Here is a 27,331-nt window from a genome sequence, read left to right as displayed (position 1 = left end):
TTTTCACACTTACTGTCTGGTCAGCCTAAGAGCAAATCACCTTTGAGGAAAGACTAAAAGAATTAGATATATATCATTTACCTAAGAGAGAGCAAAAGCTGGGAGACTTAACATTTAGGCCTTCATATACAATCCTAAATAATTCCTCTGGGGGTTTCACACCTTTCTAAAATTAATAGATATTTCCTCTGCACCAAAGAGTTTCATCTTGGCTCCTTCCGCAACAGTGTTTCTGATCAAAGAATTTTATGTATTCTGTGCAAAGAGAGGGGGGCCCTGAGGCAGTCAGGTCCTAGTGCACAGAAGGTTTTGTAAATTAGGTCTCAGCCCTCAGAGGTGCTCAGATATCATGGTAGGTAATGAATGGAATAGAACTAGAACCATTACTGATTGGGTTGAACTATTAGCTGTAAAGATGATTTCTAGGCTCCAGCCCAAGTTACTCAGCTGTTTTGCTGAGGCTGGGAACCTAGAGATCAAAGGAACACTACATGGTTGAAAGGACTCTCTGCAGCAAGAGAAGGGGGAGCTGAGTCAGCTATGCCTGAGGAGAACAGACTGATATGGAAGAAAGAGGCAGGTCCTCTGGGAGTGTTGGAAAGCAACTGCGCTTTCCCTGACTCCCAGGGAAAGGCAGCCAATTTATAGACTCGTGTCATAAATATAAAGGGAAGGGTAAATACCTTTAAATCCCTCCTGGCCAGAGGAAAAACCCTTTCACCTGTAAAGGGATAAGAAGCTAAGATAACCTTGCTGGCACCTGACCAAAATGACCAATAAGGAGACAAGATACTTTCAAAGCTGGAGGGGGGGAAACAAGGGCTCTCTCTGTCTGTGTGATGCTTTTGCCGGGACCAGAGCAGGAGTGCAGGTCAGAACTCCTGTAAAGAGTTAGTAAGCAATCTAGTTAGGTATGCGTTAGATTCTGTTTTGTTTAAATGTCTGATAAAATAAGCTGTGCTGAATGGAATGTATATTTCTGTTTTTGTGTCTTTTTGTAACTTAAGGTTTTGCCTACAGGGATTCTCTATGTTTTGAATGTGATTACCCTGTAAGGTATTTACCATCCTGATTTTATAGAGGTGATTCTTTTACTTTTTCTTTCATTAAAATTCTTCTTTTAAGAACCTGATTGCTTTTCACTGTTCTTAAGATCCAAGGGTTTGGGTCTGTGTTCATCTATGCAAATTGGTGAGGATTTTTATCAAGCCTTCCCCAGGAAAGGGGGTGTAGTGCTTGGGAGGATATTTTGGGGGGGGGAGACGTTTCCAAGTGGGCACTTCCCCTGTTCTTTGTGTAACACTTTCGTGGTGGCAGCGTTTAACCTAAGCTGGTAAGAATAAGCTCAGGGAGTCTTTCATGCACGTCCCCACATCTGTACCCTAGAGTTCAGAGTGGAGAAGGAACCTTGACAACTCGTTTAGTGTTTTGAGGTCTGTTTCCTCTTAATGCTTTGGTTCTAAATGTTGTTGTTACTATTTATATTCTTGTAGCACCTAAGAACCCCAGTAAATAATTAGGGCTGTAATTTACTCACAGTTAATGCATGTGATTAACGCAAAACAAATGAACAAGATTAAAAAAATAGTCATGATTAATCGCAGTTTTAATGTCACTGCTAAACAATAATAGAATATCAGTTTAAAAATATTATAAATATTTTGGGGTTTTTTCTACATTGTCAAATATATTGATTCAGTTGCAACACAGAATACAAAGTGTACAGTGCTTACTTTATTATTTTTTATTACGAATATTTGTACTGTAAAAAAGATAAACAAAAGAAATAGTATTTTTCAATTCACCTGATACAAGTCCTCTTAGTCCTCCTCCTTGTTCAGCCAATCACTAAGACAAACAAGTTTCTTCACATTTGCAAGAGACAATGCTGCCCGCTTCTCATTGACAGTGTCACCTAACAGTAAGAACAGGCGTTCGCCTGGCACTGTTGTAGTTGACGTTGCAAGGGGGACCTTTTGTAGTGATAATCAAGGTGGGCCATTTGCAGCAGTTGACAAGAACGTCTTGACAAGAACAGTGGGGGGTGGGGGGGGGATAAACATGGGAAATAGTTTTACTTTGTGTAATGACCCATCCACTTCCAGTCTTTATTCAAGCCTAAGTTAATTGTATCCAGTTTGCAAATTAATTCCAATTCAGCAATTGGAGTCTGTTCTTGAAGTTTTTTTGAAGTTTTCATTACACAAAGTAAAACTATTTCCCCAAGTTTATCCCCCACACACACCCCACTGTTCCTCAGACGTTCTTGTCAACTGCTGCAAATGGCCCACCTTGATTATCACTACAAAAGGTCCCCCCCCACCCCGCTCTCCTGCTGGTAATAGCTCCCCTTAAGTGATCACTCTGGTTACAGTGTGTATGGTAACACCCATTGTTTCATGTTCTCTATGTAAATAAATCTCCCCACTGTATTTTCCACTGAATGCATCTGATGAAGTGAGCTGTAGCTCACGAAAGCTTATGCTCAAATAAATTTGTTAGTCTCTAAGGTGCCACAAGTACTCCTTTTCTTTTTACTAGGGGACTGCAGCCCAGGGCCCAGACTGAGAGTGGGAGAATTGAGTGATTCCACCCTGTGAGAGAGAATGAATTTGGGCTTGAGACCTGAGGGGGGCATGCACTTGACAAGACTAGGAGGGGTCAGAGGTGCAGTTTGCTTAGTAACTCTGACAACAGTAAGCAACCTGCCTTTCTTTCGCTTCCCTTTGTACCTCTGTTTCCTCACCTGTAAAGTAGTGTTGTCCGTTTGCTAAGCAGTAGCAGAGTTTTCGGGCCTTGCAGGCAAGTTACTCATGTGGAGCAGTGGAAAGCAGTGATGTGGAGTTAGGTATTTTCTTAGCGTAATTTCATTATTTACACAATATACACTGGGCTGGGGTGGTATCAAATGACACATAGACAACTCCCTTCCCGCAGAAACCTCATGTAAAGCACCTCTGTCCTGTCCCTATAAGCAGATGTGTTAGGCCTCCCTTTCTCACCAGGACCTCACTCCAGTCCCACTGCTTCATAAACCATCTCCACTCCTTCCCAACCTAAGAAACCCCTAGTCCAAGACTGCTTACCAAGACCACATGGCCTAGAAAGGTGAGCCTGGATGTGTTGCTTGCAGCTGCTCTGCAACACAAAGAAACCTCAAAGCTTCATTTGCCACACACCGGGGAGTGCTCCAGTCCATACAATATCCTTAATGGCTATCTGAGTCTGGTTACTGTATGGCATCTTACTATGCAGAGTTTCCCACTCATATCAGTAGGTTTAATAATATTAATCTCCCTCATTTGGTGAGACAGGTGTGGCAATTTCCTGCCATAACATTGGAATACCTTATTGAATTAAGTTTAAGTATCTTGGGGTTCATTGTATTAAATTAATGGTATATGTATTATTGTGGGCCGAGATTGTAACCTCTCAAGGGGGCAGATATGACAGATGTGAGATTTGGGGGTTCAAAGGACTACACTGAACAACGTGCCAGACATGAATGGACTTTTGGAACAAAAAGTGTTAAGTGATTTTCCTGGGGAATATCTAGATGAATGCAAATTCCCCACCTCTAGTTATGCAACCCCCCCCCCCCCCCGCCGCCTTTCGAAGCCTGAGAAGGGGGCCATTGCCTGCTGATCAGCTGTTACATAAGGCCAAGATCAAAGGCCCAAGCTGTATAAAGGAAAGACCGAACTATTCATGGTTGTTCTGGTTCTGAATCTGAGACAGTTATGAACTTTTAACTATGGGGAAAACCCAGATATGGGTTTTGAAGGACTGACACCTACCAGAGCCCAAGGCTGGAGCTTGGTGATCTCTGGTAAGCTTTTTAGCATGCATGTAGGTTCTTCTATTGTTTTTAATGTTTTCTCTCTAATGCTGTCACCTTAAGCATAAATGTGCTTGCTTATAACTGGACAATTATGCTGTTCATAACTTCTGGAGAGAAAGCAAAGCAAAGATGCTAGTCTTTTGGGTGCTGTGGCTTGCTGGGGATATCACCATGTAGGCAGGACACTATGGACTAGATAAACCCCTTTCAGAAGGGAGAGAGAAACATGGATCTCTGCCCAAGAGAGGTGATGGCTGAGGAGCCAGAAGCCTAGAGTGGGTACCTTGGGGGACCAAGGAAGGAGAGTACAGGTGCAGTTGCCCTGATCTGTGACACTTGGATGTTGTGAGGTTTAAGTATATAGTCTGGAAATGAAAAGTCCTGTAGAAGTACTATATATTATAGTGTTAACGTATTTGATGTATTTCCCTGCAAAAATTAGAAAGGTTTTCCCCTCTACTCAGCATGTTTGCAAGTTGAAAATCAAAAGTATATTTTTATTTCATCCATTATTTTTGCAACAGTGAAATGCTTTTTGCTGGATAGATGGTCATCAAATGGGGTCAGTTTGTATATCCTATTGAGTAAGTTAAGAGTCATGAGTTTCAATTTCCTGACTTTCATTTAGGTCAGGTAATTCTGGCAGAGTGCAAGTGAGTTTTTAAATCCTGATGTGTCAGGAAAAGAGAGAGGTCCAGTTCTTACACTGGTTTTCTCCTGGGCTCAAATAAATTGACCTTGCTTCACTGAGCTGGCTCACATTTTTATATTAACAGGAGATTTTTGGCAATCATCCAGTGTGGATATCTTGTAAATGAACCTGTCTCATCTATACTAGCAAGTGTCGCAGCAAATGATTAATGTAGTGTGAGAAGTAATAGAACTTATTTTCTTTATAAAATGTTAAAGATTTTTCCCTTGGATTTTAAAATCACTAATTACCAGTAAAAATATTTTCCTGTATTTTAATATTTAATAGTGGTACACTTAATTATTGCATAAATTAATGCACTTTCTGCTCCACTGCTCTTTAGTTTTATGAATAATTCTTGGCTCAGATTTTTGAATGCTTGGGGTTGACAATACTGACTGATTCTGCTAAGTCAGGACCCCTCTTTGGAGGAAGGACAGGATTTGCTCCTTAGTAAATAAATCTTGTTACCCATACATAAAACACTCTGGCCTGTCATCTGAAAGTCAGTGCCCCCTTCAAGATGATAAATCTGAAACCTGCTGAAAGCAAGTGTAAATACTGTGATTTGTCATTTAGAAATTGGCACTAATCTCAGATAGGACTTCCTGTTCAAAAAGACTTCCTATTTATTTCTCAGGCTAAATCTGCAAAGTAACCAGCTGGACTGCTTGGTTTTCTCCCTGACTCTTTGTAAGAAAATGTTGACACATTTAGAATGTCTTTTCCTTTCAAAGTCCAAATGCTAACGAAAGTGAATATCGCTATCAGTCCGGGTGGCCAGAGTTCAGCACACAGTTTTCTGCAACGTGGCCTGTGTTTGCCTCCATCTGTGAAGGGATGCTGCATGCTGCGATCTGTAGTTTTCATAGGTTGAACTTCACAGATAGTTTAAAGATGGTGGTGTCCACAATCTGCCTTATTTTATGCACATTAGCATAAAGCAGGGCTTTGGGCTCCTGGCAAGTTGTCAGATTGGCCCTTAATTCACAAAATATGGGTACTACCTTTTTGGTTATAATTCCTGCCTTTTGGAGCACCTCCTGCTCCATGACAGCACAGTCATTATATTGTATATTGGTTTAATTAATGGTGAGGATTGCCATGTATGTGCTGCTTGCATCAAAGTACGAAAACAACACCAAGTCTCTTCTTGATACAAATCAACTCAGCCAAATTTAGGGCTCTTTGTTTTGCTTTCATTTTACATCAACAATAGCATAATATCAGTTTTATGTAGTATTGTTTACATTAGGGTCGAGGATGGAGATTTATGTTTTGTTAATTCCAGTTTAATATCCTACGCAAGATATTGTATTTTTATTTAGCATCCAGAATATATAAGCCATGTGCATAGGAATATTTCTTTGCCCAGTTTACTTTGAGTACTATGTCTTTTGACTTTATTTAAGAAAAAGATCCATTGACCAAGAGCAGTTGCTGCCTTTTTTTATAGTTGAGTGTTAAACCTTAATTCACATAGAAATCTGTGAAATGTAAAGTAGAAGCAGCTCTCTTTGTATCTGTCCTGTAGATGTCATACTCATAGGTCATGGTTTATACTTTGTAGTAGACTGGAAAAGAGAGATGTTTATTTCGGTGCTACCTGAGGGGGTATATTAATCTGTTTTATTGTATTTACCTGTAGTGCTTAAATTGTCCAAACAGTAATGCTTATTTGTGTAAAGAGAAAAGGGGTACTTGTGGCACCTTAGAGACTAACAAATTTATCTGAGCATAAGCTTTCATGAGCTTCAGTTCACTTCATCGGATGCATTCAGTGGAAAATACAGTGGTGAGATTTATATACATAAAGAACATGAAACAATGGGTGTTACCATACACTGTAACGAGAGTGATCACTTAAGGTGAGCTATTACCAGCAGGAGAGCTGCGGGCGGGGGTTGGGGGGGGACGGGAAAACCTTTTGTAGTGATAATCAAGGTGGGCCATTTGCAGCAGTTGACAAGAACGTCTGAGGAAAAGTGGGGGGAGGGGGAATAAACATGGGGAAATAGTTTTACTTTGTATAATGACCCATCCACTCCCAGTCTTTATTCAAGTCTAAGTTAATTGTATCCAGTTTGCAAATGAATTCCAATTCAGCAGTCTTTCGTTGGAGTCTGTTTCTGAAGTTTTTTTGTTGAAGAATTGCAACTTTTGGGTCTGTAATCAAGTGACCAAAGAGATTGAAGTGTTCTCTGACGGGTTTTTGAATGTTATAATTCTTCACGTCTGATTTGTGTCCATTTATTCTTTTACATAGACACTGTCCAGTTTGACCAATGTACAACCGCTTATTTGTGTGTGAACTACTCTAGAATACCCTCAGGTTGCATACATTAGTAGCTTTCATTTAACGAAAACTAATTGGAGAACTTAAAAAAAAATCCATTTTTTTTTAAATTTTCAGTGCTGCAAAAAAAGATAAATATTTGCTAATCTTATTATTTCTCCTAGAAAACCATTCAGTCTCCCGCCTCTACCACCTTATTTTCTAGATACTTTTGCTAATTGGATTATTAGATCTTGGGATGTATATGGAGGAGAACTTAAATACATTTATATCGCAATATATTTTGAAATGTTTTGCTATTAGCTTCATTGGGGCCAGGATTTCACCCTATATCATCATCTGTGTTTAGAAAGCACTGAGCACACTCTGAGTGTTACCTCAATCTAAATAACAATGCTAATTATAAAACACTGATATAGCCAAATTCTTCTCTGTTACATGGGTGCAACAAAATTGACTTCAATGTGTTCATATGATTAGATGAGAAGGGAAGTTGGCCCATAATAAATCCTCAAGGGGGATTTCACCAAATTGGGTTTTGTTTGGTAGTTCTACTTTTTGTTTATGTGATCTAAAGCAATCACATTCTCATTAGGAGTTATAGAAATCACTTTTAACCAATGCTAACCAAAAGAAAAAGCCCAAAGTCTTTTTAAACTAGTGAGTTTTTGTTCTAACTATAGAACTATAGTTTTGTTTTAACTATAGAAACATTGTGCATCATCTGGGGTATACTTGCTGGCATGTGAAGAGCAACAGTCTATGTTGCTCTGCCCATCAAAATTAAAGCTAAATGATGATGGAGCTGCAAAAGTAAATCAGCTAGTGATTAAGCTAAAGAAAAGGATGATGATCTTGTAATAGAAATCGTAAACAGCAAGCAAGAAACTGCCTGTAACCATGGTCACCTTTGCTTCATATCCAAAGTGTTGTGCTGCCAGTGTCCTGTTTGGCCAGGTAAAATTTAACTGAGTAGGTCTTCTCTCTGATGAATGACATCTCCAGCAAATTTCTCGACTATTACGATCAGTTGAAAGCTGAATTCAACCACTCTCTTATTGAGTGTAATTCACCATTTGCAAAGGGTCCATTCAAGATTTATGCACCACTTAAAGCTGACTTACGGCCTCAGAATAGGGTTTATGTTGGATTTATGTGGTCACATGGGTTTTGAAATGGTCCATAACATGGGTAAATGTGCTCACTAAACCAAGCCATGCATCAATAGTACATAACACAGATGTTCTGTGAGCTGCACTGGTTACCTATGGGTTTCCTGGTGCCGTTCAATGTTTTGGCTTTGATTTTTAGTGCTGTAACTTGTTTGGGACGAGATGAATGGATTTTTAGACTGGAGGGAACTGTTATGGTAATCTACTCTGACCTCCTTCATAAAATGAGACTTAGAATGTCATCAAGTGTTTCCTGTATCAAGCCCATTACTTCTGGATGAGCTAGAGCATATTTTTCTAAAAATTATATCCAATCTTTATTTAAAGACCATAGGTAATCGCCTGCTTCAAGACCATAGGTAATAGCCTACTTCTCTCCTCATGGTCTACTCTCACAGTAGCTATCAATGGAGGCAGTTAAGCTGAAGCTGCTTTGAATTAATTGAGAGGGAGCTGCTGGCTGGGCAGTCTCTCTGGAATCTACCACCCAGCTGACCTGCCAGAACCCAGGTTGGTTAGTCTCCTCTAGTTTATTTACCAAAAAATGCAGCTTCAGCTGACTGAAACTATTGGAGAATTTGACCTGCTAGTTTTGGCCATTGAAAAGTTTTCCAGACCAGCACATGGGTCTGTCTGTTCCTTTGTAACCTTTAGTCCAGTGCTTAGAACACTTGCATAGGATGTGGGAGACTCAGGTTTGAACCTGCATTCGGGAGCAGAAACTTGAACTCAGATCTCCCTCCCAATGAGCATCCAAATCACCAGGCTACAGGTTATTGTGGGATGGATGGTTCTCAATTTCCACTTTTTAGTAATTCCTAAATATTTATTGGGCCAAAGGGGGAGAGAGTGGGAATGACTCTCACTTGGTGATTAAGACACTCACCTGGGAGGTGGGAGATGTGGATTCACTTTGCTGGTTGACCCAACAAAATGAATTATTCACCAACCTCTACTTGTGACATACTGCAAAATCTGTGTTTGTCTTTTGTGCATTTTGGGGGAAGTGGGTTGAGGACTGAAAGGGGTTTGTTAACATGCCTGGTATAAGTCTAACCCCCTGCCAAGTTGCAGGATGTGAATACTTAGATAAGTTAGATGTATTCAAGTTGGCAATTCATTCTAAGTCTTTATGGCTGTTTTCTGGTGAGTTTTTATTAGGGGAGATTGTGTAGTCCAATATGTGATATTGTGTAATCATGCCAGGACACCCAGACCACGAGATTGAGCCTTTTGGATTGAAGTAGTAAATAAATGATGTATCCCTCATTATTCTCTGCTTTACACAGATCAATTTTCACATTTAATTAATTATTGTAGCTCTTTTTTATTTGCCTTTAATTAAGTGCTTGAAGTGTTTGGTTACACTTTTAGCTTTGAACAGGGTCTTCGTTTCTTCCTCCCATAACTGCCATTGTGTTATCCTTTCTAACTCTAAAGGAACATATTGCCAGCAGAGAGAAGTGGAAGCTATAACAGAAGGAGATGAAGACAATGAAGGCTGCTGCTGCTGTCAGCCAGGTCACTTGCCTCACTTGCTATCATGCAATGCAGCTTTTAACCTCCGGTGGCTGACTTGGGAAATAACACGAACCCAATATATACTGGAAGGATATAGCATCATTGATAACAATGCCGCCACAATGCTGCAAGTGTTTGATCTGCGAAGAATACTCATCAGATATTACATAAAGGTACAGTATAAGTGATGTGAGTTCTACCTACTATTCCTAGGTAGGAAATTTACAGTCTTCAAAAGATAGAGAATGAAGTTTATCTATAAGAAGTATTACATTTTAAATAGCAGGATTTACAGTAGAACTTTGCTAATTTGCACTGATTGGGAGACCCATTGTAAATTAGTGAAGAGTGTGATTTGTTAGGTAAATGAACAGTACAGTGAGAATCAAGACTACTGAATCATTGTTCATTTATTTTGACTTTTATATAAAACACAAATGGGAATTTCTTAAACAATTTTATATACAGTAAGGCCTTGTCCACATATAATCTTGCACTGATTTAACTAAGCAAACACTCATATTTCAAGTTAAAAGTGGTTAGTTTAAACCTGTTCCTAATTGATTTAAGCTAAACTGAAATATGCCGTTTTTAAATTGAAATAAGAATGTCTGCATAGCCATTTGCACCAGTTCAGCTATTTTTTTAAAACCATACCTTAACTTAAACTTGTGTGCAACTCTCAGTACATTAGAATCTTCATGCTTGGCTTAACTTTTAAGGGTCAATGAAATCTGTAAAACAAGCCTATTTAGACTCAAATTGGTTCATTAGTTTTAAAGTACTGAACAGCTGTATTTGGCAAGTTAAATTTTTTTCTTTAGCTCTCTAAACTATAAAAGAATTTAAGAGTGGTAGCCGTGTTAGTCTGTATCAGCAAAAACAACGAGGAGTCCTTGTGGCACATTAGAGACTAACAAATTTATTTGGGCATAAGGTTTCGTGGGCTAGAACCCACTTCATCAGATGCATGGAGTGGAAAATACAGTAGCAGGTGAGTATGTATATATATTGGTCAAACTGGACAATCTCTACACAAAAGAATACTGCATATTCGCAGTATTCTTTTGTGTAGAGACTGTCCAGTTTGGCCAGTGTACATGGGCAACAAACCCCGATGCCAACTCTGTCTGGTACCCAGAAGTCACCTACTACAAAACAGGCCCAATAAAGAAAGTAACAGAATGCCACTAGCCATCACCTACAGCCCCCAACTAAAACCTCTCCAGCGCATCATCAAGGATCTACAACCTATGCTGAAGGACAATTCCTCACTCTCACAGACCTAGGGAGACAGGCCAGTCCTCGCTTACAGACAGTCCCCAATCCTGAAGCAAATACTCACCACACAACAAAAACACTAACCCAGGAACCAAACCCTGCAACAAACCCCGGTGCCAACTCTGTTCACATATCTATTTGAGGGACACCATCATAGGACCTAACCACATCAGCCGCACCATCAGGGGCTCGTTCACCTGCACATCTACCAAGGTGATATATGCCATCATGTGCCAGCAATGCCCCTCTGCCATGTACATTGGCCAAACTGGACAGTCTCTACGCAAAAGAATAAATGGACACAAATCTGACATCAGGAATTATAACATTCAAAAACCAGTAGGAGAACATTTCAATCTCCCTGGTCACTCAATAACAGACTTAAAAGTGGCAATTCTTCAACAAAAAAACTTCAAAAACAGACTCCAACGAGAAACTGCAGAACTGCAATTAATTTGCAAACTGGACACCATCAAATTAGGCCTGAATAAAGACTGGGAGTGGATGGGTCATTACAAAAACTAATTTCCCTCTACTGTTACTTACACCTTCTTGTCAACTGTTTGAAATGGGCCACCCTCATTACCACTACAAAAGTGATTTTTCCTCCCTTGGTATTCTACTGTTAATTGAATTGTCTCATTAGCACTGACCCCCCGACTTGGTAAGGCAACTCCCATCTTTTCATGTACTGTGTATATCTACCTGCTACTGTGTTTTCCACTCCATGCATCTGATGAAGTGGGCTGTAGCCCACGAAAGCTTATTCCCAAATAAATTTGTTAGTCTCTAAGGTGTCACAAGGACTCTTCGTTGTTGTTTTTTGGAAGAATTTAAGGAGTTGATAATATGAGGTCATCAGAAGAAGTCAGAGGAGGCAGAGTTTAACAGAAAGGTAATTTGGTAGTTTAGAGCATCCAACCTATGGGTGTTCACAGTGGAGCTAGCATGTAGCAGGACTAAAAGATATGCAGTAGTGAGGTATGTGAGTGGTTGTGTTTCCAGTAGGCTTCAGGTTCTGTGGTGTTCACAGCGTATCATTTGGCAGGTGTTAGAATCTGTTCAATATTTTGCTTTGATTTAACTCTTGGTTTGTCAAAGTTGAAGTGCCATTTACATTGCACCACATTTCTTAGAAAACATCCTTTGTTCCACTGTGAAACAAAAACACATTTTGAAACCTCTGAATTTGCCATGAAATGGAATAGTCCACCAGTCCGCTCTTGTGTTAAGCATAGGTATTAAAGAGATCCCATTTTTCTTCTTATTATACAATCAATAGGAAGCAAAACAAAATTATTATTGCAGAGGGAAGACAGCAATTAAAAGAGGGTTTTTCAGAGCTATATTCTACACTCTTGCAAGTTCTTATTTAATAGTTAAATTGATGGATGTGTTCTTGTTGAAGAAATGGGGAAACTGCACCCTCAGAAATCTGAAAGTTTGCTTGGGAAAAAGCAAACATTTATGACCATATAAAACTGCATACTGTTTTTGAAAAATATGTATAAGCTTTTATCATCATCATCATCCTCTATGGTATACACTGTAGACACAGCCACATTTTCCAATAACTTCCCCTTGACACTATCTACACTATTCAGAGTATGATGCTTGTGATTCATATTCTTTTTAAGTTTCATTCATTTAAATTCTGTTAGTATTTAGCTGACTTCTTTCTCATTTAGACATAAATTATAACAATCACACAAAATAAATACTCTTATGAGTCAATGATGGCAAGTAGCAGGAATATTACATAAGATTATGGATAGTCAGTGTCATCTTCTTATTCTGATTTGTTCTCTTCTGTGTTGTAAATGAGCTGTTTCTGGTTTAAACACAGGTACAATGACTAACCACTTTGCATTTTGTCAACAGAGTATAATATACTTTACAGCAAGTTCACCCAAAATCTCACACTGGATAAAAGATGAATCAATCCAGAAGACACTACAGCCTTATGCTAAATGGCATTACATTGAACGTGACCTTGCAATGTTCAACATTAACATTGATGAGGACTATGTTCCATGTCTTCAAGGAATAACCAGAGCTAGCTTCTGCAGTGTTTATCTTGACTGGATTCAGTACTGTGCTGGAAAAAGAAGGGAGGTAAGTGTATGTCTTTAACACCTAGAACGTTGAATTACTGAATAGTTACTCTTCTGTTGACTCAAGAATAATACAAGTATATTCATTTCTGACTAAACTGTACAGCATAACACTGTGGGAAAATGTATGTTTTTGTACAATAGAAAAATGTTTGTAGGGAATATTATAGTGAAAATATGAGTGAAAGACATTCCAAAGGGAGTGAATCTTTGAATTTTGAACAGTTTTCTTTGAATACACTTCCCCCACCATCATTAGTTTTGTTCTCTGCAGTAATCCTGCATTTACACCTTTTCAGAAAATATTATTTCTCTTCGTTAGGGAGAGTCCCACTCAAGGAATACCAGAGATAGGGTCAGAATGCCCAAATTATCATCATTTCAATGCTTTAGGTCCAATGCAATATATGATTGCAAATTTAGAAAAAAATACCATTCCAGTGACACATGGATAAAACCTTCAACTGCTAAAGAAATATACCATTTATCCAAGAGTACAGGTCAAATCTGAGAAGTCCTGGTACAAATCTGACACGTTATTGCAAAACTGTGGAAAATTACCATTCAACTCTAGAGAGCCAAGTGGGAGCTTACAGTTACCTGTTCTTACATTCTGAGCCCTCAGATAATGGATGTTCAGCCATTCCCAACTAAAATGCATCATTATATTTCAGTGGGATTCTGTTGACAGCACACAGAGTAAAATAGAGTCAGAGACATGCACATTTTATTGAGTATTCTCAGATTATTGATGACAGTGCAAATAAATCACCAACACAGTTTTTTCACCCATCACATCATATTATTTGTGCACTTGGTATTGTTGATTTGCACATTCCATTGCTGCCACTGTCCACAAGTTTGGCTCTTCCTTGACTCTTAATACTCCTTCTCCCGTCTGTCATGTCTGTAAACCTACCTATCACTGCTTCCACACTATTTCCCATCTAGATACTACTTTGATTCCAGTTCCATTGAATTTCTCCCCTGTGTCTTCATCTGCTTCTGCTTTCACCTTGACTATTATTTTTAAATCTCTACCTGGACTTTCTGTACTCTCTCTCACAGAACTTATTTCTTTCTCTGTTCTTCTGTCTGCTTTCTGCACTCGTTTAGCGCCTACACTGCCAAGTGCTGAGTATCTGTTGGGAGGTGCTAAGCTCTTGAGTTGAAGGGACATTCATCACCTCCCAAGAGAGATGCTCAGTCCTTCACAGGGTTGGGCCCTTTGACCCTGCCTCCTCTCCCTTTTGTAATGCAAGGACATTCTCCTCTATTTCTTGACGTCTGGAACAACTTTCCTGAATTTCTCTGCTTCATCAATACTCCACCTCTCTTTAAATATTTAAATCTTGGAATATTTCTGCTCTCCATCTTAACTTGTTTCACCCTCCCTTATTGTTAAGTGCTTTAATTATTTTCTCCATACAGTTGTTGAGATTTTCAAAGTTTATTGATTTATAATGCAGTTTTCATTGAAGTTCATGGGACCTGGGCATCCAAATCCTCTTGGTGGCCTTGGAAACCCTACCAAATGTCTCTACACAACTGTTCTCTGCAATTTGTGTCTCTCTTGTATTTTTTTAATACTGTGAAACATGTTGTGAAACAGTTTGTGTGGAAGATGCTGTATAAAATAGAACTGCACTGCACCGCACAGCTCTGAAGATCAGTGTACTTTATAGAGGGAGTTTGCAAAATGTTTGCCTCAGTTTCAGGAACAAGGTAAGGGCAACAAGAAGAATTCATCAATGTATGGGCTGAAGCAGAGCAAAATTTAAACTCCTGGTATGTAATTTCCCTCCTGTTTGATGTCAAGCTTTTTGGAAGAGTTGTAGAAAAGGGTCTGCTGAGGTGGTGAATGTAAAGCAAATGGTTGACCACTTGTCGAAATGTGATGTCATTGTCATCATTGATATAACTGATGATGTCAGTCACTAAAGGCCCAATCTTGCAGATTGTCTCAGAGCCAGATTGTGCTTCTAAGATCTGAACACAGAGTATGGATTTCAGACACATCCTGCTTCCCATGTGGAAACAGATGTATTCACTCCTCAGTGATGCTCATCAACCTCTTTCCAAGACTCTGATCACTAAAGCACAAACCCTGGCATCCAGCCAACTCATATTAAAACTTCTTGTTTCCAGCCATTATTTTAAATGAGCTTTCATTTGTTTAGCAGCAGACCCTCGGTCATGATGATCATCCTTCCTATTCTGTTTAACTGCACAGCAGAGTGCTTTGTTTGGGTATAGTTACATGACAGCATAAGTCTTATGAATTTAGTCATGCGTTGATCTATTTTAATTATAGGATTGTCGTAACACTTTTTTATAAGGTTGCATGTAGAACTAACACACTGTCCTTAAACCTTTGCAGCATCTGGATAGTGATGAGGATTCTCCTTTAGTAACTCTTTCCTTTGCCCTGTGTATTCTGGGTAGAAGAGCTTTGGGAACAGCAGCCCACAATATGGCCATCAGGTAATTTCTAGAAATGTAGTAAAAGTTTTCCAGGGACTCAGGAGTTTCCTTGTCTTAAAATGAGAAGATGTTTGGCTCTTTCACATATTTTGAAAGCTAAAAGGTCATTAGATCAGAGACAAGGGCTATTTCATCCATAAATTAATTTTAAACTCTGTCCTTGACCACCTTTTGTCTCTGTAACATGTACATAATGAATATTACGGGTTTTTTATTTAACAAAATAAAATCATACATGGCAGAGTAATTATTCATTTTAGGTTGAATCTTGACGTGAGATACTGCAATGATGACCTTCTCAAAAGGGCAAGAAGCTGCTAAATTGTCTGGCAGTTGACCTGTCAGTAGAGGGTTGCAGCGAGACATGGATTCATAGGCTAAATAATAAATCTGTAGGCTTCCTAGGTTCAAGAGAGCTGTGTTCCCTTTTGTTGTGCAATAGGATGACTTGATGGAGCTTTGTGGAGCTTTCCTCAGTCTCCAGCTCCAGAGCATGCACCTCAGCTCATTCTTCTCCACTTCTATATGTTGTTTCAAAACACTTCTCTTTGAGAGTTGTGTTCAGTTTTCATTATGCTTGGCCCAGGTATGGGACTCTCTTCATCTCCCACCTTCACTAGTGAATCTGGTTTATTTGGCTCTTGCTAGTTTGTGTTTTATGATGTCTTAATTATTGTTGTTCAGCCTGAGCAGCTCAGAAATATAAAGGGTGCTTTATAAATAAAATTATTGCTACTTCAACAGGGTGTGGGGTTTCTATCCATATCAAGGATATTTGAATCACCCAGGGAAACAAGTCACAGCCTCTGCTCTAGATACTAGTGTTGCATGATTAGGAGAGTGGTGTTGCTTGCTAAATGGATACAGTTGCCTGGAAAAGTAGTAGGATCATTGATTTCTAAAGGAATGTCTTGGATTTATGGGGACTAAATGGACACAAAGACAATGACAAAAGGTCCACACCCTTTACACTTCTTAGACTTAGAAGATATTTGAATGGAGTGAGCAAGGTACCACTTAAATATCAGAAAGGCATCACCTCAGACAAAGGAAACCTAGTCTTAGAGCTCCAAAAAAATCTCATTTAGAGTAAATTCAGCATTAGGGCAATGACTACTAGGTATCCTCTAGGTAGCAGATTGTAGGCAAGCATTGTGCTCTAGGGGAAAAAAAAAATTTAAGCTGAGACTACTGATGATGTACACCACGTTCATTCTGCTCTTATCTCATCCTTCCCATTGGTCTGTTTTTGTCCGCTTGTTGAATCCTATCAGAAATGCAAAGAGACAAGGTGGGTGAAGTAATAGCTTTTATTGGACCAACTTGTTTTGGGAAGAGGCACAAGTTTTTGAGCTCACACAGAGCTCTTCTTCGGGTCTAGGAAACATAATCTCATGAACAGAAGTTGGTCCAATAAAAGATATTACCTCACCCACCTTGCCTCTCTAATATCCTGGGACTGACATGGCTACAACAACACAGCATAAACTTAGATAATAAGCTGTCTGAGACAAGGACTGTCTGTATACTTCTTTCTGTATAGTGCCTTGCACAACAAGGCCCTGACCCTTGGCTGTGGCCCTTAGGCTCTACTGGAATGCAAGCAATACATTACAACTTGTGAAGGTCTGGGAATATAAGACCTACAGATAGCAAGACAAAGGCAAAAGGTTGGTGCTGAAACAAATTGACACGTTAAATGTTGACAATCATTGGAGCTGGTGGTACTAATATTAGACTATATCTACACTAGTGTGTTTGTCCTGTAACTTGATCTAATTCCATCTGTTTTGCAGTATTTTTTTTTTGCCCCCATCACCATAGTATCTAAATGTCTCACAGGCTTTAATGTATTTTTCCCTCACAACTGCGCTGTAAGGTGGGCAATGCTATTATCCCCATTTTACAGATGGGGAACTGAGGCACAGAGAGGTTAAATTACTTGACCAGGGTCACACAGGAAGTCTATGGCAATTGCTAATTAACTCAAGGTAGCTAACAGGATTGTAAAGTCTACTGTAGAACCTCTACAATGTGTGTTTCTGCTTGTGGTTCACCCTGCCATGAGTCTTGATGAACCACAAAGAGGAACAAGCATTTGTGGAAAGCCTACTCGAATTCACAAGTTTTTTCTGAATATCTATACTAACATTTACAGTTAATTTGTGCTAATTGGCAATCAATTAGCTCAAGTTACAGCATGACCAAAAACTCTTCTGTAGACTCACCCTAAGGCTATGTCTATAGGGAGATACTGGGGAAATTTAAGGTGAATCAACTAAAGGTGTGAAGTTCAGTGTGCATAAATTAAAGTCCATTAAACCACGGCTATGTCTACACTACACAGCTTTTAGTCACATGGCTGTGTCGCTACAGCCATGCTGCTAGAAGTCACGCAGTGTAGCCACACACCAGCAACTTGTATGACTTTGAAAGCATTTTATGTTATAAACCTGTCCCTTCTCAAGATAAAGCAATCCTTTAAATATTTGTTTTAGCTTTCTCATCTTTATTTGAGATGTCTATAAAGTCTGCTTTTATGTCTTCCTCTTTGAGCCAATGACTCAAAACATTCATGGCCCACATTGCTTATTTCTCAGTATGTTGCTTTTCCCTGCTTTCTTGAGAGGTTTTTTTCTCGTTTCTATTAACAGCTGCATGCTCCCTTGCTTCTTTATTTTGGATCGGGTTGACTTTTTTTCTTTTTGCTTTTAACCACTCAAATTAATGTGATTTTTAGTAAGCGAGCAATATTCCAGTCTCTCCCAAAGTTACACTATTTTCTCTGCGAATCTAATTTTAGAATATGTGGACTTCATGGAAAAACTGTTGTGCACAGATGAGATTTTCAGGGAAAAGATTAAAGCAGTCTTGGTCTTGCCTACCAATAGATATACCACAGTGATGAGGGTATTAGAAATGCATATATAGATACCAGTAAAGCTGCCTAAAAGCATTGCTACAGAGCTGTTACCCTCAGGGACCGAACTCTCCATTACTGTGCATAGCACTGTAGCAAAGGCAACTACATTTAATCAGCCTGGATGGTTAGTAGATAGATGGAGTGGCTGCCAATAATATCTTTGCTACTGCAAATAGATAATTTTATCTCAGTCTTTCCTAAGTTTAATATAGAGAGAATACTGCAGGTAAGGTTCATTATCTGCAAAGGCTTTTGTACACATTTTAATTGTGACCACTGGAGATAGGTACTAGATACTCACACACACAGAAGGATTATCAGCTAATTGGATGTCTCTTTTCCTGAGCCTACTTCATACTTAACAATACCTTTCTTGGGGGGGTAGGAGAAGGTGGGAGAAGCATATACATGAGATATGGAGTAGCCACGTGGTTGTACATCTATATCAGTATTATGATGATTTTGTTGTCCTCTTATGGATATTTTGGTACCTCCAATTAAGTTTGTGTCTTTCATTTTAGTAAGATTGTACTAATGAGCTGACCAGTGTTGTGGACAATAGTACCTTGCAAGGGTATGTGTTAACAAAAAAAAGCGCTTAAAGTGAGACATAAGATAGTTTTACCAATATCTTCTTTGCTACCACCTCACAAGACACATCCCTAGAAACCTTTCACTTAGCCTGTCTTTTTATTTCATAAATCTTATAATAAACTCAGAATCTCTCAGAATAGATTTTTTAAACAATGAAGCCTACTACCAAGATCCAGGCTATGGAGTGACTCATCTGGAACATATGTCTTAGGGCCATGTTGAAATAATATATGTGTGTCTTTGAGGGTCCTTTTTAAAAAGAAGCACATAGAGATGAACTGAAGAAAAAGGTCAGAATAAAGTACATATGGCTGTTATAGGGACTCTGAGAAAAACAACGCTAAAGTTGGTACCAAGGTGGGAATATTTCCCTGTTGACATCAAGGCTGTTACCAACAAAGAAAACTACAGATCCACTCTCTTCTGCACCAAGCATAGTTCTTATCATATTTATCATGTTTACCACTTGAAACACTGTCACAAGTTGTTAGGAACACAAAGAAGCCAGAATTCAATGGAACTCGTATAGTAATGTATCCAGATTATACTGGCATTGTATTAGTGTTGAGACTTTTTGTCTACTCAAAGGAACAATGTTGAGGACTTGGATTGTATTGCAGTGCTGTATTAACACAAACTGAGGGAAGAGAAGGTAGGACAAGTATGCATTTGATACTGGAGAACACAGATAAATTCTTTGCCATGGGAAAGGCAAAAATTCAGCTCTTTTCCATGGAAGGACGTCAGGTCATATTGCCGATCTTATTGGATTAATGTTTTTTATTTTTTAAATTAGTTTGGGTTTGGTGCACAGATTACATTCAAATGGGTAATAGTTGGTAAACGTAGACAAAGGTATGTGTTAGTGGTGTATAAAATGACTAAAGGGACGTAGCCCCAATTTGTAAGAGGTCAGGACCACTGAAACATTCTCTGCCATGTCCAAATGCTAAAAGATTATGTATGGGCTTTCTTTGACTTAGATACAACCATAGGTAGGGTGTTCAGAAATAACTTTGGACCTCCAGTTGTACTTTCCATTGTGCTATACAATAACACAGTGGAATCTTCCCCTTCTGTGATCCCTGTCTACATACTTTCTAGAGGTTCTCTATGAATTCCCATTAGGAAAACCTGAGATGTAACAGGTAGTCAGGATTGTAGGGTGCTAGCTCTTTCTATTCAGTAGATCTCATGGGAGGAGGCACAGAATTCTGACAGATGTGAATGAATCAGTAGAGAATCTGTGAAGCTAATATATATACTGTTTGGGCTATATTCTAATCTCTGTTACACTGGTGTAAATCTGAAGTAATTCCATTGATTGCAGCAAAATTACTTTGGATTTACACTAATGTAAATGGCCCTTTATGTGACTTAGGGAGTGCTGAGCATGCTGGTACTTAACAAAAAATAGTAATGCAAAAGTAGTGTTCAAAAAGCTGTGTTGAGCTGCACACGCTTACATCAAAATGGAAGTTTACACAGTGGATGTAAACTATCAATTTACACTCATTTACACAAGATTTTTGTCCAATCTATTAATCAGTAAATGTTATTGTGTAAACCAAAGTTTTAAATCTTCTTATATAATGTATGTAAATAATTTTTCAGTGTGCCTGTTCATGTAAATGTCATTACAACCCCAGAATTAATACTAGATTACACAATAAATTTATTCATTAAGGAAGCAGAACGTTGCTATACAAATCACATATGTTCTTAAATTGTGTTTAGGCAGCATCTTGCACATCTCAGCAGGGTAATTTGAAGAATGACATCATATTACCATTAGTTTATTCAGGTGTAAATGTCATTTTTCATTTAGTGTAGGGGGTTTTGTGTATGAGAGTTAAAAAAAGAAAGAAATATGTTCATTAATCCTTCAAAAAGAAAAAAAGTTTACATTTTAGAATCTTTAATATAAATTTGGACTCTGGAAAAATTCCAGATATGTCAATGTCTTCCAGTAAAGAGTCCCCACGTGTCATTGTTTTGGAGAAGTTGTGAGGACCAGATATCTGATGAAGATTAAGAAAAACAAAACAGTATTTTGTAATCCAGAAAATAAGAAATGAGATAGCCCTGAAATTAACTGAGTTCCTCGAACTTTGAGGGATTCTCGGGTCTGCAGAGTTCACTTTGTGCTGCATTACTCCACCCAGCTGGAGATTGTCCCTGGAGAATTCCTCTGTGCAGGGGAATCTCTGGCTCCAGTAAAGCTGATGGAGGCAGCTGGCTCTGCTCCATGATCTGTGACCACCACCACCTCCTTCCCCATCTGGGCTGCACTGCCTATCATAAGGGGGAAAGAGGTAGGGGAGGGGAGGCACAATGAAGCAAGACTCCACTATGCCTTTAAAGATGTTACAGGTAGATTAAAGCAGCCCCTCTGTGGCTTTGTCTGCCAAGACTGAACAGAGCAGAATCAGGGAGCCATGATCAGCTCACTGTCAGCACACCCATCTTTGCTATGCTCCAGCTCTGGACTGGTGCAAGGGGAGAGTTCAGTCCTAAATTTCTTTTAGTGCGTGTATCATTGTGATTTCTCTCAGTTTAATCTACTTTCTCTTGAGGCTTTAAATGAGATTACCCTAAAGGACAGTGCAGGTCTAGTGCAGAGGACAAGTGAAGAAAGGATAGGATAAGAAGTAAAGGATAATGTTTTTAAACTAAACAGAACAGAATAAGGGAGACACATTTTGCTATCTGTTACATTTGTGTATATTCCCATTGGGATAAATAGGAGTTGCACTTGTATAAATGATGGACGAATCTGGCCCATGATGTTTTTATAACTCTGTCTATGATACTACCAAATAATTGTTAAGTCCCTGTTGATAAAATATGTTGTCTAATGATAATACATGTAGATTTCTTTTTTTTTAAATATGCCTAGTATGAAACTTTGAGGTTCCAGAAAGTAACGGGACAGAATTGTTGAATATTCACCATTATAACTTTTACTGTTGTTAAAACTGTAAAGTAAATTAATCCACAAATTCTTTGTCTAAAATCTATAGGATGTGTGTATTCTGTCATAGTTGTTTGTGAACTATTCCCATGAATGCATATGGGAGTTACATATACTCATTAAAGCAAAGTAAGCTCTTATCTAATAATATTTTAGGATCCAAAATATCCCATGCAGGTGATAGACGTAAATGTGTCTAGCACAACAGAAAAGATATCCCCAGTGTCAGCTAAGACATACAGATCATTGTAAAATTTAAGGGAACCTTTCTTTATCACACAGGGGGACAGAAATCCTCATATAAATCTAGGGCTAAAGCATCCCCTCCTGCAACAAGACTGCAGGGAAAGTAACTTACTAGGGAAAGTTCATGTGGCTTCCTCTCTGGCATTTCCTAGCTGTTGTCTCCTCAGTGGGGTAGTGTTGTGACTTTGCAAAGAGCACATTCGGAATGGTCTGTGAACTGCATGGATTCTGCTTTGGTCCTGCTTTGAGCAGGGGGTTGGACTAGATGACCTCCTGAGGTCCCTTCCAACCCTGATATTCTAGGATTCTGAGTTCTTGAGGAACTGAGTTCTTAAGGTTTCAGTGTGATGTTTTTATTGGGGCTTGCTCTCTTTCTCAAATATATTTACCATCTGGTCTCTCATCACCAATCTGTAGAATTCTCGAGGAAGCAAGGAGTCTCAGGTTTCAGTAAACAGTTACTCTAACAGCATAATGGGTGAAACCAGAGTCAATATCTTACTCAGATAAATCCTAAACTCTCCATCTCCCTGTCTCTGTCTAGCTTCCTTCTTGTTAGAAGTCTGAAGAGTCCACAAGTAGACACTAGCCCACACTGAGGCTCAATGGAAAATTCTGTTACCAACGCAGGCAGAGGGCTTGTCCCTCCTTGTTGCTTCTCACCTGCCCTCACCATCCCAGGAGCCAGTATGGACCGCTGATTGCCTGTGTTCCCCTCTCCATTCAGGGGGTAGAATGCTCAGGGTGCGAGTTGGAACTAGCTTAGGTTTTAATCTACTACCTAACACTATGGTATCTAATGAGGAGCAGTGACTCCCTCTAAAACGTCTGCCAGAAATGGGTTTGCCAGGGGAACAAAGTTTTGTCCTCCTTTGGCTCCATACATCCCCACCCAATAAACCCAGAGTCCCATCTGTAATAGCATTTTAGACTGAGGAATGTCCAAGCATTTCTACCATCTCAATAGTGGTTCAACTAATCTAGACAAGGTACCAGCATCTTTTTTACCACCATGCCATACAGACTTCTGCCGAGCAGAGTGACATGACACGGTGGTGAAAATGCTGGTGGCTGTCCAGAGCCCTGTCTACACTACCTTTCCTACAATTGCTACCACTAGTGCGGAAGATCCAGTGTTAGCAACACCAAGGTATTTTTTCAGAACAAAAAGTAGTGTGGACACGCACAACCATTGTTTGTGTAGAATGTCTGCCCTGGACTCAGAGAAAAGGAGGACAATTCTGCTTTGGCTTGGTTGCCCTGCCTCTGATAACTATGGGGCCATCATGGCAGATTATCCAGTCTCTTAATCCCCTCCTCACTGGCACACTTTAAGGGACAGTTCAGTCCTAAGTATTTTATAATTCTCTAGAATAGTCTTTAATTTAATTGACATCAGTTTTTAATGCTTTTACCTAATAGGGTTAGAAACACTGCCATATGTAGCATTTACATCTCCATTTAGTAAATGTAATTTCTTTGGCATGAAAGTTTATTGTAGCCAGATGGGTTTGGTGTGAACTAATAACTACAACAGAGATACTAAAATGTGTATGTTAAAACTGGGCCAAGAAACTAAACCCAGCCCTGAGAGAGGCCAGAAATCAAAGAACTTGGCTATCGCTTCATGATAATCTCATGTGAGTCTTCAATACGGAGCATGTTAATGCGAGAAATAACAATGGCTGCATGTTGTGTTGACTAATAAATATATGGTACATGGAAGTGATGAATTGAGACTGTGTCCAACTAGAGGAAGGATGTACCACGTCTAATTATGATCAGCATAAGAAAAAACTTGTTTAAATTTGTTTTTATTTTTTTGTTTTTTTAGAATAAATTGTCTCCGTTGTCTCAGGAGACATATATAATCTGTCAGGGATGATAAATAGACACAAACATCCATCAGGGTAGTCTAAGTGTATTTAATCCTATATCAGCATGGGAGACTGGACTAGGTGACCTCCTGAGGTCCCTTCCAGCCCTATGTTTTGATGATATATAATATTTAATGTAATTGTCCTCTAGATTCTCCACCACTACTGTTTTGTTCCTGATATGGATCTCCTTTGCAGTAGCAGTAGTGGTTCTTAGGAAGTTTTGGTGGATGAATTTAGTATACATCACAATGGAGGTTGACAGTTCTTTCTAAATCCAGGCACAGTGAGAGCAGGTGCTATGCAAGCTTTCCACTCACCACTCTGCTGATGCAGTTGAATTCTTACTTGCAACATCCATAGCCAGTCTAATCCTGGACCTTTCTTTAGCAGGTGTTACCACTCACACCAGATTGTGTAACATGCACAAATGTCTTTAAGGGTCTTTGATGAGAATGCAAACTCTTCATCAGCTGCGATTTTAAGAATTGGACTTGAATCTCTGGACATGAAAAACCAGTTCACTGTGCTGTCTACTCTCCTCCCATCCCAGACAACCTCCTGCTGCAGATTTGATGTTTTTGCATTAGAAAAACTACACTATAGAATCTCATTATTAGTAGCTTTTTCTTAATTTTTATCCTGTAAAAGGATAAAATACAATAGCAATTTCTCCATGTGAGGATTCAGTTGTATGCTGGATGTTTGTTCAAATGGGTGACTTGGCGGGCGGGTGGGCAGGCAGGCAGGCAGAAGGACTTCTAACCAGTTTTAAGTAAATATGACTCATTCTGAAACATGTATTTGTCTAGACTGGATATACACATTAATCTGTTTTCTAAACTGGTTCCTTATACTGATTTCCCAGGTACAAACCAGGATGTTAGCATTTTCCAAACTCTGGGTGAGATTGATTGAAAGTCAAAAGGAGTTAGGTGTCTAATTCGATTAGGCCCTTTTGAAAAAATCCCACCCTGTATTATTATTATTACTCATAACCATATGTAAACTCAGAGGGGCTTGCCTGTATTTATAACATTCCCAGCAGTGACACCGGTCTCTGCCTTTCAGTCTACATGCAGTATGCTTCAGTTCATGCTGATTAGTTGGTTTGTGTTACACAGCACCTTTAAAGACAAAATTGGTATCCAGCTGGTAATAGCCTATATCTTTCTATTACAGTTTTTAAAACATGCTACCCACTAAGGCCAAAATTAGAAATGTATTGCAGCTGAAGATAGACCAGGCAGTTTCCTAATCTCCCTGTTCTCTCCCTTGGAAAGAGAATTACTTTCCACCCCGCCCCTTCCCCTTTTCCTTCTCCTAAAATAATTACAAAAGCTCAATTAAGTGGAGAGCTCACACATTCTCTGGAGAAAGCCTGGATGGTAATGGAAATCTCTAAGATCTTATTGCTTTTCTCATAAGAGTCTTTAAAATGTAAAAAAACCTTCACTCTTGTAAAAGTGAATAAAATCATGTCAGGTAGTTTAAACAATGTCCTGTGGTTTGTAACAGATGTCCCAAGGTCTAATTCTATTTTCTTGAACACCATGGCCTGCTTTTTCTGAATAGTTTTAGGACTGTAATTTAAGTCATTTTCATTAAAAATACAAACTTTTTGTAAACATCTGTTATAGTCCTGGGAAGCTTTTGGTGTTAGATAAGCATTAGAGCTGAACTTAGTAGTTTTGCCTCCCAGGTGTCTGTGCAAACATTTTCTTTGGTTTTGATCTCCTGAATTTGCACCCCATGCATCTTGCTTTGAGTATGTCAAGCCCAAGCAAACTCAGAACCTCCAAACCAAGCTCAGTCAGAAGCACCAAGTTCCATCTGGTTTCTTATCAAAACCTCGCAGAACAGTGTAGTTTTTATTATTTCAATGCAAAACACCCCAAAGTTTCCTCAAAACTGTTACCAGATTTCCTTGAAATGTTCATGAATCTTAATGCACTTTACAGCATGCCTGGTTTAACTTTCAGGTTTGTAATGAAACCCTAAACCAGTCAGGTTTCAGGCTTCATTGAAAGTATTTTGTGCAGCTGTGTTGGCATCTGCATATCTATATCTAAAGTTCTGTGCCTTGCCAGTGCAAACCACTAAAGTTAATGGCACTAGATACATTTTAAAGGTCAATAAATAAGGAGCCCAATCTTGCAATGTATATTCATGTAAACAGACCACTGGTATCAATGGGAGTATTCTCCTAGGTGTAGGTCAGATGATCAGCCCAAGATATACCTAAAAACCTTTCTAGTAAGCACCCGCACTTGTTTAGTAGTTGCAATCCAATTTACTCTCATTTTGAAGTCACTCATTTACTGTGCAAGCTGCAGGAGAAAGTAGTTAAAGTTGAACCACAGCTTCTAAACAGAACTACGTGTAGCATTTCTCACTTTTTCAGGGATGCTATCAACTCCTGGAACTTGTGAAAATGGAAAACTATTTGCAATGATTGGTTCAATACGAAACTGTTGTTCTGGGAATAACTAATGTTGTTGTTTTACAGTTTAGATTCCTTTCTTTATGGACTCCATGCTCTGTTCAAAGGAGACTTTCGAGTTACAGCAAAAGATGAATGGGTGTTTGCAGACATGGATCTGTTGCATAAGGTTGTCGCTCCAGCAGTCAGAATGTCCCTGAAGCTACATCAGGCAGGTGTATTGTACATGTTTTCCTAAGGAAATGCAGGAAAGCTCTGAAACTGGCCCAAAATAAAATGAGAGAGGAATTGTTGTAGTTGTGGCTTTATTCTGAATAGCTTGCTTGACAAAAATAGAAAAGCTTAGACCACGATTGTATGTGTCTGGCATACATTTCACCATTTGATCTTTTTTTCTTTGTCTTCCCTCCACGCACGCACTCAATTTTAAATCATTTATATTCCAGACTCCTTGATCTTCATGGAGACAAAACTCCCATTGACTTCAGTCAAAGTTTTACCTGCATAGGAACTACAAGACTGATTCCTAGATATTTTTTTTAATTAGATGAATTTGATTGCTATTTTATTAACCATTTATGTGCTAAGAAAGAAATGATTTGATATTGTTGTCTTTTAAAAATGTAGTTGAGGGGAAAATTGTTTGGAAGGCTTAAGACCCTTCTTATCAGTCAAATGGCACAGCTGTTTCATTGATTATACCATGAGGTTTCTGAACATGTAGACAGTGGGGCCATGTTTTGATCTCAGTTACACAGATGTAAACCTGGAGTGTCTCCATTGAGCTCATTGCAGTTTTCCAGATTTACATCTGTATAACTCAGAGCAGATTATTGTTCATGTAAACTAACCATACAGTAGTTTTTGTTCTATA

General features: G+C 39.0%; 1 protein-coding gene across 2 annotated transcripts in view; it reads left to right on the top strand.

Annotated features, from left to right (window-relative positions):
- PCNX2 (pecanex 2) overlaps nucleotides 1–27,331 on the top strand; it is a 221,267-nt gene that overhangs the window by 181,833 nt on the left and 12,103 nt on the right. The window contains exons 26-29 of one of the 2 annotated variants that reach the window (XM_077813415.1): nucleotides 9,441–9,694; nucleotides 12,684–12,917; nucleotides 15,297–15,400; nucleotides 26,524–26,668. In XM_077813415.1, coding sequence (XP_077669541.1) covers nucleotides 9,441–9,694; nucleotides 12,684–12,917; nucleotides 15,297–15,400; nucleotides 26,524–26,668 — 737 coding nt within the window. Of the gene's footprint in view, nucleotides 1–9,440; nucleotides 9,695–12,683; nucleotides 12,924–15,296; nucleotides 15,401–26,523; nucleotides 26,669–27,331 lie in introns of both variants that reach the window. The other variant, XM_077813416.1, reaches the window with a different exon arrangement.

The sequence above is a fragment of the Eretmochelys imbricata genome, chromosome 3 (assembly GCF_965152235.1).
Source record: "Eretmochelys imbricata isolate rEreImb1 chromosome 3, rEreImb1.hap1, whole genome shotgun sequence".
Taxonomy (NCBI): Eukaryota; Metazoa; Chordata; order Testudines; family Cheloniidae; genus Eretmochelys; species Eretmochelys imbricata.
Note: the sequence above shows the minus strand (reverse complement) of the source record. Positions and strands in the feature narration are given on the sequence as shown.